General features: G+C 40.6%; 1 protein-coding gene across 5 annotated transcripts in view; it reads right to left on the bottom strand.

Moving 5' to 3' along the window:
* The window catches only part of lrba (LPS-responsive vesicle trafficking, beach and anchor containing), a 199,847-nt gene that overhangs the window by 134,709 nt on the left and 53,019 nt on the right, over positions 1–12,119 (bottom strand). For all 5 annotated transcript variants that reach the window (XM_086082314.1, XM_086082316.1, XM_086082317.1 and 2 more), the window contains exons 30-33: positions 6,154–6,326; positions 2,557–2,641; positions 2,227–2,360; positions 64–125 (exon numbers count right to left, since the gene is read on the bottom strand). In XM_086082314.1, the coding sequence (XP_085938440.1) occupies positions 64–125; positions 2,227–2,360; positions 2,557–2,641; positions 6,154–6,326 (454 nt within the window). The remainder of the gene's footprint in view (positions 1–63; positions 126–2,226; positions 2,361–2,556; positions 2,642–6,153; positions 6,327–12,119) is intronic.

Raw genomic sequence — 12,119 nt, 5'->3', positions numbered from 1 at the left:
GGCAGATAAATCAAAACTACGGCAAAGGGCATCTGAGAGAGGAGATAAAGATGCGAGACTTGCCTGTGAACACAGAAGCATGACGAGCTCCACCACTGAGCTGCTGGACTTCATGCACACCAGGCCTGGGGGAAATACAACAAGACAAAGAGTTGGTGTTATTCGACAAAATTAATGTCGTATGTTTCAAGTGAGCAGTGTAGTCGAGTCCATCAGGGTTTGGAACAGTACAAGCAGATTGGGGTTGCACTTTCACCACATTTATGCATTACTGACGGGTATTTGATCATTTTTCTTCAGTCGACTATTGAGAAAATTGAAGATGACAATTTGAAATTTGGAGGAAACAAAGCAAACAAAAGCCCCATTTCATTAAGACCTACCAGTAAGCTGCAGGTATAACTGTTTGAAACCGATTTCAGTTGATCCTCAAAAGTGTAATTTTGTGGTGAGAAGGTTAAAATCATAATAAATAAATAAAAATAAAATTACATAATTTGGAGTGATCAGGTAAAAAAAATTAAGTGGTGGAAAATGGGTGAGACCAGATAAAATAAATGAATAAAAATAAATAAATACATATATAAATATATGGAAATAAAATGGCATTATTTGGAGTGACCAGGATAAAAAAAAAAATTAAAGTTAAAAGAAAATAAATAAATAATCTGGTATTTTTTTGTAGTGACTAGGTAAAATTTAATTAAAAATAGAGGTAGAATTTGGATTGACTGGGTATGAAATGAATCAATAAATACATTTTTAGAGACCAAGTAAAAAAAAAAAAATTAAAGTGTTAAAGGTCGGCATAGTCAGAAAAAATATGTTACGTTTTACAGCGACTCATAAAATAAATGAATACATTTGTACAATTTGGAGTTAAACTTAATAAATAAATAAAAACATTATAATAAGTAAAATAGATAAATGAATAAAATATGCTCCGAAAGCCAACCAAAACATGAAGTTCAAAACCTTGTGCGCATGAGTTTTTTTTGTTTGCATTTTATGTTGTTCTTTGTGTTGCTGTCAAAGGAGCTAGCAAAAAAAGAAAAGTGTGACAGCAACAATACAACCTTACGGCAACATAGGAGAGGTTCTGTCTGCTAAAAACAGCTGAGTGACTGAGAATCTTGTCAAAAAAGCTCGTTTCTGTTCGCTCTCAGGGCATCTTGGAATGAGTACGCTGACTTTATTCCAGATTTATTCCACAGCGATTAACCTGTTTGACTGTTCAAAACACTTAGACTCAAACAGTCATAAAATAGCAAAACCATACTGGTAAGTGCTTGGAGAAAACAGTTCATGCAGTGCTTCATCGTAAAAAGTATTAGCTAACATCGTACCATCTGCAAGGGCGCGCCGAGTATTGATGTGACTAATGAGCTGACATGATGGCTAATGTAAACTAATACATATTTGAGCTTTGTATTACAGGTCCAACTTGGGCCGGCATATGTCCCCTATTGATCCCTAATGGCCAAGCAAGGGGACATTTGAAGAGATCAAGGGGGCCACTGAAGTGTCCAAAAGCCCAAACGAAGAGATGGGACGTGGACATGTACAAACACACCCCCTCCCCCTGCTTGCCTTCTACACGGTCGCCCCCGACCCCCTCCTGCAACTATCAATCAACTTTCCATTTTGTTTGGTGGCAGCAGACATCCCAAACACTGCTATTAGGGGCCTGGCCTCTGACCCGGGGCCCCTGGAAACCTTCAAGGGCTGCTACCGGCTCATCACGCTACTGCGTTAAAGGCCCGACCAACCAGAAGGTGGCGTTCCCGAATCTGCATGGTTGCGATTTTTGGGGAATCCGATCCTTGCCTCAAAACAATTAGTCGCCGAATTCAACATGGCAAAAACATTCGTCACAAAGCTGCATGTGCAAATTTGATAATAGAAAAGATGAGGGGGGAAAACATTTTTGAACTAATGCTGCATTGCAGAGATGTCTGAAATGTTGAACCTCCCACTAGTAAAATTGTATTGAAATGCCGAAAAGTTGGATTTGCCAGCCTGCACCAAGATGCTCTCTCATGTGATAATGCCCACTACCACGAACAGTGGAACTGTTTTTAAACCAACAAACAAAACAAAAAAGTTTAGAGCTGTCATCCGCCATATTTTTGAGGTTTGCCGTACAACCGGAATGCATCCAAGTCAAACATTTTCAACATTCCCAGCGGTCTTGAACGCATCATAAGACTGTGGCATCATACTCACTGGTGCCCTCGATGAGGAGCTCCTGTCCGTGACTGCCCAACAGGGTCCGGGAGAGGAACGGAGCAAAGTCCACAAAGATCTCTCTGAGGAGGGGTGCCGTCTTCTCCAACGCATGTTCCAAACGCTCAGAGATGCTACAAAATGATCATCGGGAGGACATGGCGTGCAAAATGTCAGGCAACAAGTTCAAGGTCATGTTTTTGTTTTTTTTATGGGGAACACTTGAATCAATATAAAAAGGTTATTTACATGAATGTGTGTGTGTGTGTGTGTGTGTGAGTGTGTGTGTGTGTGTGTAAGGAGTGGGGAAAAAACAATAAGATGAATCACCTCATATTGGGGGCCGTGTGTTGGGTCACAGGGGAGAGCGAAGGGACAGATGGCAAGCTAGCGCTAGCTGGAACCTGGCCGCCTGCTGCAGGGGGAAATCATAGAACTCTGTTATTAGTCTGGACTCACACACACACACACACACACACACACAAACACTCAAGGCAATACATTATACGGCCAGCGAAGCGCCATAAACCGGCGTGGAAACATGCCTCTTACGAAATCATACAATGGCTTCCATTCAAATGCTGGAAGAGTGGGGAGGGGGCGATTTATGGAGGAGCAGGGCAAGTGGGGGTACAAGTATAATTTTTATGGTTAAGATAGCGGATGATGTACTCCGGGCACAATACGTCTTCCTTATCAATTTACAATTCAGAGCTTTTCATGATGGAGGCCTCTAAATTACATACTTAGAGCCTGGCAATGTTTCACTGTCACTCGCTTAGCAGGCGCTCCCTTCCCCCCCAGCCGCCCCCCAGCCGCCCCCCAGCCGCCCCCCGTGCCGGGAAATAAGGTTGCACAATTTGGAAACTGACCTAAATAAAAAGTATTTGTATTTTTGCTTTTAACCGGTATTTGTGTACTATGGTACTCTTTTATGGTGAAGACGGAAAAAAATAATAATAATCGGATGACCACAAATCACATAAACTGAATTTAAAGCCACGTAGTGGTAGCACAGTGTTTCAGTACAATATGTTAAGGAGGAAAAATATGATGGTGACCATAAATCACAGAAAGTTATTATGATACAGCGGTACTACAGTGACAACAGTGGTAATGGGGACTGAGTTTTGGTTGCTCAGTAGAATATGTCAAAAAAAGGAAAACTAGGACTATAAATCACAGAAATAGAACGTAATGTGACGTGATATTAGCATTGAAACAAAAGAGCCAGTTGTTTCGGTCATTAGTAGAAGATGGTGAAGATTAACCCTATGGTAGCTACAAATTACAGAAATGGAACATAGTAGTAGCTTAATGATGACAACGGTAAAAGCAACTCTTTCCTGGCTGCTCAGTACAATATAAAAATATGATGGGCACCATAAATCACATAAATTTAAATGATTGCGATGTAGTGGTCGCGTAGTGACGATGATGGTAGAAGCAACTGCGTGTATGTCCTGGCCGCTCAGTCCAATATATAAAAAAAAAAAAAAAGATATAATGGTGACTATAAATTAGGGAAATTTAAACTATTATGACATAGTAGAAGCAATTTTGTCCTGGCTGCTCAGTACAATATAACAAAAACAGACAAATATAATTAGACAATAAATCACGGAAATAGAAATTATTGAGGCACAGTGGTAGCGACGACGATAGCGGTAGAATAAATTATGTCATGGCTGCTCAGTGCAATATAGAAAAAAAGGACAAATATGACGCTGACCCTAAAGCACGGAAATCAAAATGATTGTAGCATTGTGGTGGTGTGGTGAGGACAATGGTAGAAGCAGTCCTGTCCTGGCTGACCAGTACAATATAGCATAAAAAGGAAAAATATGATGGTGGCCATAAATCACGGGGGGGGGGGGGGTCAATATGTAGCAGTGCTGTACTGATGATTGTGGGAGCGCTTAAAGCCATAAATCACGTACATAACACAAATTAATGCAATGTAGCGGTAAAATAACAGAAGTACATGAGTCTGTGTCCTGAATAGCATTGATATGACGGCAAAGAGGGAAAATAAGATGATGGACATAAATCACATAAATGTAACTTATTGCAACATAACAGTAGCAGAGCGATCAAAGATGTAAACGAGTCCCTGTAAATTGCAAAGAGGAAAAATACGACGACTGACATAAATCACGGAAACTGAACTTATTACGATGTAGGATTTGAACAAACAAAACAAGCAACCTCGATTTCGCCTCTTATTAGGTCATCGCATAGCAATTTAGCCCAGCGGGCTGCTTTTCGAACCGTTATGGTCTAAAAGCTGCTTTACGACGTCATTGCGCATTGAGACAGGGCAGCACGCGCGCTACATAGGCAACGTTTGATTGATCCGCCAGTAAATGGGCCTCCCCGCTCCTCGTAAATAAGCTAATGCACGGTTGAATATGGAGGAGCAAGAGGAGGATTACACTCCTTGCTTGTTTTTCCAGCCGGGACGGTCTCCAAGAAGGGATAACTACTCGGGAAAGGCGTGTGTGATGTGGTTTGGGATGAATGTATGTGTGCGTGTGTGCGTGTGTGTGTATATATATGCTGTTAAGTGAGATGAAGTATAGCCGATTGAAAACAAAGAGGCCTAAAAATGAATGTCGTCCGCCTCAGTCCTCTGTCATTATATTAAATTAGACTTTTAGTTTAGATTTTATGCACTCGAAAAAATGTATACAAAATCTAAGAAACTACTGTGACCGCCCAATCACATAGCATTTTACTTAACAGGGCAGGAAACTGTATCTGATAAGTCAAAATGGACTCACCAACGAGCAAATAAAGGATAAATAAATGAAAAATCTATAATCTGTGTTATACTGGTTGGTGTCCAAGTAATTTTCTGTTGAAAAATGACTTTCAAAAAGATGCAAGCCAAACAAAAATGAAAACAAATAAATACATTTGAAAATACTGGAAATACATAACATTTTATAAATTGCATAAATATAAAGGAAATTTAATAAATAAAAGTTTTAAAAAAAAACATACACCTATAATTCATCATAATTCTATAATACGAATATTCATTGTAATAAAATGTCAGTTTTTAATCAAGGAAAGTGCCTTTTCAAGCCAAAATTAAATGTACAGTAAATTCTGGACTATAAGCTGCTACTTTTTTCACTTGTATTCGACCCTGCGGCTAATACAAAGGTGCAGCTTTTCTATCAGATCACAAAGGGGTCGCACTATAAAGGAAGCGCAAGCAAACCAAGTGAGCCCAAATACAGTAGGAGAAAACAGAACGAGACAATTTGCGCCGTCCCCTCATTATGGAAACGAAAGTAGCGGGAAAGCGGTGCAGTAACATTAAATTCACCTGCGGCTTACAGTCAGGTAAGTTGTGTAACAAACTCGAGTATTCTCCAAATTTAGCTAGCGCCGCTTATAGCCAAGTGCGCCTTATAGTCCAGAAATTACTGCAATATAAAGCAGATTATAAATGTTTTATTAAAAATGAAAAGTATTAAATCGTCCTATTGATGTATTAAATATAATCTAAACCAATTGATTCATTATTTCGTAACCAATTCTGAGTTCATGGACAATTTAATATTTTTATTTCACATAATTCTATTTACTGGTTTTTCCATTTACTGAATTTTGGCACCAAAACACCCTTTTTAGTTGTTGTCTTTCTATTAGCATTTTCATATGTTTTTGTTTTCCAAAAATGTTCTAAATATATATTTAATATTTGAATATGAATCACTGAGCTGGAGCTTTGTGTGATTAAGTGTCGTACTGGTACGTGTACGTAGGCCTTAGGTAAGCACATTATGCTACACAAGCCGCGCAAAAGCGTAGCATTGTTGAATAAATATGAATTTGTTGTAAAGCCAAGTAATTCAGTCTGCACCTTGCATGCCCGCTGTGTGTGTGTGTGTGCGTGCGTGCGTATCTACTGACCGTCTGCAGAGCTGCTGGTCTGTGATGCATCTCCAGACGAAACCACAGCCACGCCGTCAGCGGGCGTCACAGCGGGCACGGTGGGTGGAGCAGGGGTGGGGGTGGCAACGGCGGCGGAGGCGGTAGGCACCTGAGATGTCACACCCGTTTTCTTGGGCGCAAGGACGACGCTCCTGCGTGACAAAAACACAATGGTCACATCAATGTATACATAAGAACAGGGGTGGGCACACTCGGTCCTCAAGGGCCGGAGTCCTGCAGGTTTTGGAGGTTTCCCTTCTCCAACACAGCTGATATATGATCAGCTCATCAGCAAGCTCTGCATAAGCTTGGTAACAATCCTGTTGATTGGAATCAGCTGCGTTGCAGCAAGGAAACCTCCAAAACCTGCAGGACGCCGGCCCTCGAGGACCGAGTTTGCCCACCACTGCATAAGAACATAAGCATGACAAAAAGATGACAAGCAGGACAAAATGAGAGATATCAATGCACGACGATGCATAAATTCTCAATCAGTGGAAAGCTTTTACAATCTCGTTTTTTTTCCTTATTTATTCACTACTTGTTTTTCAATGGGGATGAGAGAACATTAACTGCTTCAGCTTTTTTGCTGCTGATACCCACTACCCCCCCCCCCCCCCCCCAAAAAAAAAGCATCCCTACAGTTGAGAGTTAAGTGATGTGATTTGAGCGAGTGCGGTTGAAACGGCAGTCGGGGAAGCGGGCGGCACGCTGCAGATAAGTCGTCAGTCTGGAGCAGGGCTCTGACAGACCACTGGCCATATCAAAGGGAGGCTGGCCCTGCTTATCAGTGCTGACACAGGGGAAGCAGAGCCTAATCACTGACTGCTGCTGCTGATGCTGACACACACACACACACACACATGCTTGCAGATGCACGGTCAAACATGCAATGCACATGTTTAAGTACAGTGGAAGCAGAATGAGACCAAAGGCTAAGACATTGTCTTGAAGCAATTGACGCATTGGCGTCGGCGAAGCGAGCGTGAGTCAACCCTGGCTAGCCAGATTAGCACAGAGGGTAGTAAATACAGTACACAAGTTTAACCAGTCTACTTGAATTTAACGCAAGAGGCTGGCAGGCAAGTTATTGGCGATTTTAACCAGGCTTGCAAAGTTATAACACAGGCTAGCAAATATAGCCTAGGTGTTTACACACGCAAGCTAAGTTTGCCTGCAGATGGCTGAGCATCACGCAAGCTAACACAGACTAGTCAGGAATGGATAGCCGAAGAGTTTATACTAGCTAGCCAATGTAGTAAATAGGCTAGCAAATATGGCATAAACTAGGTTTACTTACACTAGTCAATTTAGCACGCAGGGTAACAAAGGCTAGCGAATTTACCACGAGTTAACCCGGGGGTAGCCAAGTTTTCCAGTTTATGACATCAGTTATTTACAATCCTACAATTTGCAACAGATTTGCTAATTGGAGGTCTTCATTTTGCGTCTTATTTATTTAGGGTCATCTTTTTTGCGACATATTGGTTACTTAAGAGTCCATTTTGTGACATATTCATTATTTGGAGTCCTTCATTTTGTGACATTTCCAGTCACCCATTTTGCGACATACCCATTATTTACAGTCCGGCATATTATGATATGAATGTTCCTCCATTTTGCATTGATTCCTTTTGTGACACTTTTTTTCTTTCGGTCCTCCATTTTTGCGAAATATCAGTTATTTACGGTGCTTTTAGTTAGTGGTGGAATTGCAAGGTTGGAATCAATCAGTTTTGCTGATTGGAAGAAGGCCGCAGATATTATCTGCGAACCTTTGCTTCCGTTCAGATAACCACAACGCAGGATGGCGACTGCCACAACTGCCTGAACGTACACGCTACATAAACATTTTATTTTGATTTTTTTTTTAAAGCACAAAAAGAGTGTATAAATAGAGTATGTGTGTTTATGTGGAGCCTTCCATCTGCTTGTAAAGGAACCAGTAAATTATTCAGCAGGTCATTAGCCACACTTATCATGAGTGAGCCGTCCTGGACGATTAATCAGACGTCAGCAATGGCAGCCAGCCACAAAGCAGGAGGCCCAAGGTGTGTGTGTGTCTAAGCGTGTGTATTATTTAAATGTTTTAACCTGTTATGTATGCGTGAATGAAATGTTGTGTTCTAGTAATTGCCGCAACTTCAGGTAAAGTGAAGGCATCTGTGTGTGTGCAATTTACAACGTTTTCATTGTTTTTCCATTATTTTACAGAAATCGTTTTTGTGATATTTATAGTCCTCGATTTTACAAATGTTACAGTGTTCCATTGTGTTGCATATTAGTTACAGTCTTGTATTTTGCAACATTTTTGTCATTTGCAAATCTTCAACTACGGGTTATATTCATCATTTTACAGTCTTATACTTTGTGACATATTCGTTATTTAAACTGCTTCATTTTGTTGCACATTTGTTATTTTCACTACTGAATTTTTGACATGTTTCTCATAGTCCTCCATTTTATGACATTCCGCTATTTATAGTCCTACATGTTGTGATGTATTTTTGACAGTCTTCCATTTTGCAAACTACGTTATTTAGAGCGATAGCTACAGTACTCCATTTTGCAACATGTCCATCTTTTACAGTCCTCCATTTTGTGACACATTTGTCATTTACAGTCGTCCATTTTGAAGAGCGATTTGAGAAATTCAACTTGCCGTCATTCGAACGCTGTTTGTTCCTGACGTGCTGAGTTCCCTCCATTAACAACACTTCACGATGGACACAAGTCTTCTGTACACGCACGGCAGGAATGCAAACAAGTGCGCCCCGTGTATATCCCCCGCCGTCCAGCGCTCCGCACATTCTGCTGATCTAAATCAGCGGTTTGTACAATGACACTGTTTGGTTCTGGTTCGTGTCAGCAAATATTTGCAGACTGCCTGTCATAACAGGGGCACGGCTGAGAAATGGATGGGAGAAATCCACCAGGTCTGTGCTAGTAAATAAATCAGCTGAGGGGCTGGTGGGGGCATCAGGGGGGATACTTCACCCTCTGACCCACAACCAGTTTTTATCTGGATTTTCTTGTTCCCCCTTACGTCGCTCTCGTAAATCCAACGTCTGGACGAGAAGAGAGGTGACGTGTTTTGGTAAGCACGTCTGTGTAGAATGTCAACTTGTCTTGTCGTCGTGTCGCAGGAGAACTTTCGGTAGGTGCCAGCAGTGATGGAAATGGTAGTGCGCGCTTAATGCATGATGGGAAGAACGACTGTGATGAGAATGAAAAAAAAAATCACTCCATGAACAAAATGAAAAGCTCTAAACTGGAACTTCCAAAAGAGGTCTGTGGAAAGGAATGCACTAGACTTTTACGACTTTCAGATCAAACTTTAATAATGTCCTCTTACATAAAGAATTTCCTTTTATACCTAATTATCCATATAACAGATGTATCAAGCTTTAAGGGACACAGTACTTGACTCATTGAGTCATTTTCAGCAGTAAAAAGTTCATATTTTTCAAGAATTAATTTGATAACTTCATTATTTTTCATGTACAATTAATACCTTTAAAAACACTTTTTTCCACTTGCGGTCAAGGGAAGATGACATCACCTGAGCTGAGGAAGTAGGTAACGACCAATCATGGCTCATCTGTTTTCTTTGGTCAGCAAACTGAGCCGTGATTGGTTGTTAACTGCTTCCGCAGCACAGGTGATGTCATCTTTAGTCGACAGGAAGTGGAAAAAATTATTTTTAATTGTACATGAAAAGTAATAAATTCATCAAAGTCATTCTAGACAAATTATAATCTTTTTACTGCTGAAAATGGCAGATTGAGTCAAGTATCCCTTTAAAATGTATTAGTGTGTACAAATTTTGAAGGAATTTCATTTTGTATCTATTTACAGTGCAATACTTCAGGGATTGGGAAAATTTGGATTTGGCCATTTTTAAATTCAATTAAATTGATGTATTTTAATAATGTATAATAATAAAGGGTTTTTTTTGAAAACTTAATTCTACTATAAATCAGTATTTTTTGCTTAATGTTTTCTTGTGGTGCAAATTATTGTTTTGGGGTGTTTTATAAGTATATGGAAATTTAGAAATTTAAAAAATCAAGTAGAGAATGAATTTGCAGTGCAAGATTACATCAGGATGACATGATTACAAAAGGCCCAAAAGAAGTCTGGAGGTATAAAAGATTCAAATTTTACTATGAACTATTAAACATTTTTTCAAAAACCAAGACCAGGAATTGTTCTTATATTTTTCTAGTATATTTTGTCATGTGGTGTCATCTTAAAATGGATTCTAAGTGACATTTCAATTTGTAACAATTCAGTATATATTGGTGCCTTGGCTCACGAGTTTAATTTGTTCAGTGACCACAATTGTAACTCAAATCACTCGTGCCTAAGTGAGCTGGGGACGTTATTTGTGCAGAGATGAAGGATGGAGTGAATGAAGTGAGACTACATTCAAATGTTGGCTTCAAGACAACATGCTCCAGCTTTAAAGGGTCACAGAAAATTTGGGTTGTAAAAGTTATTGTGGACTTTTTTAAGTTATATTGTTTGATTGTGTAATTCTCTGTTTTAATTGTCTGGTTTGAAATTGTTGCTCACAACTCAAGACAAAAGCGACGGCTCACATCTCAAAAACCTCAAGCGCCGGGTGTCTCGCAAGTCAAGGTACAGTACTACTATATTGGGGGCTTTCACATTAAGTTGCAAGCCACTCCAGTACATCCGTCTTATGGTGATTGTTTATGTTAAGCCTCTTCCAGCCCCTGTTGAAGGTGTCTGGCTGTGAACTGGGGGCTTGCGTGCGTAGCGTGAGGAGGCTCCCCGGGGCTGTTGGTCTATGATTTCCAGCGCTGCTGACGTCCTTTCCCTGTAAAGCGGCCAGCGTGCTCAGCGGGCAGGAGCCAGTCTAATCCCCCTGATATGAGGAGCACCCCGCAGACCTGACAAAGCATTCCTCAGATAAAGACACGCCATCATCACCGAGATGCTGCGGAATTCCCACAGTCGGGAGTGGGGGGGCTAGACTCGCTGACCGACTGCCTGGCTGCGGGGAGGAGGTGTTTTCTTCCAAATGTGAGAACCTCGACTTTGCCGGTCTCCCCCATGGAGGAAACTCTTACTCATCCTCCTCAAAGTCTAAATGTAAAACAGACCCAAGGTCAGGACCATCGTTCTCACCTGGGCCTGTCTGCGGATTCACCACATGACATTTTCCCCTCCTCGCCCCCACTCCAGGGCTACCAGCATTTATAGCGGAGAGAGTCACGATCCCTCGGTTCAAAGGGGTTTCTGTTACAAAATGTTCCTGCGGATCCTCCGGGGGTAACGCGTAGAGACGTCTTCAAGGTCAGCAGCTTTTGTCAGGTATGAAACGGTCAACTTTGAAAAGGAATTGCCATATGGAATCCTGCGAGGAAACTAGTGATTTTTTTTTTGCCCACCAATACACAGGAGCAAAGTGGAAAAACAGTAGCCATTAAAATTAAAAGAACAGGTAGTGTTTTCAAATGTTTATGCTAATCTTTGCTCTTTTACTGCAAATGAATCTGCAAAGATCGGCTTGAAATATCGGTTATCAGCCTTCTTGACTACTAATGATCGGTATTTGTATCGGCCTTGAAAAAAAACATATCAGTCTATCACTAAACAAACAGTATTTTACATACATCACTGTCCACTAGGAAAAACCTTTGGCAGAGGATTGTCCGCAACCCCGTCGGCTCAATGATCAAATGACACCGCTCTAGAAAAAAGCTGATCTCCGTTGATTTATTTTAATATAATATAATTTGGGGTTTTTTATCATCTTGTTTTGAGCTGATGATTGACAATGATAACATTTCCAACAGCAGGTCAAAAACATATGGCTTAACTAGCATTGACCCCATGATTTTTGCTCTTTTCTATGCAAAATGACAATTTAGCCTTTTGACCAAATTTAGTATAAATGTGCACTTTTCTAATAA

Source organism: Leptonotus elevatus, chromosome 8 (assembly GCF_054856555.1).
Source record: "Leptonotus elevatus isolate MCC_2025b chromosome 8, RoL_Lele_1.0, whole genome shotgun sequence".
Lineage (NCBI taxonomy): Eukaryota > Metazoa > Chordata > Actinopteri > Syngnathiformes > Syngnathidae > Leptonotus > Leptonotus elevatus.
Note: the sequence above shows the minus strand (reverse complement) of the source record. Positions and strands in the feature narration are given on the sequence as shown.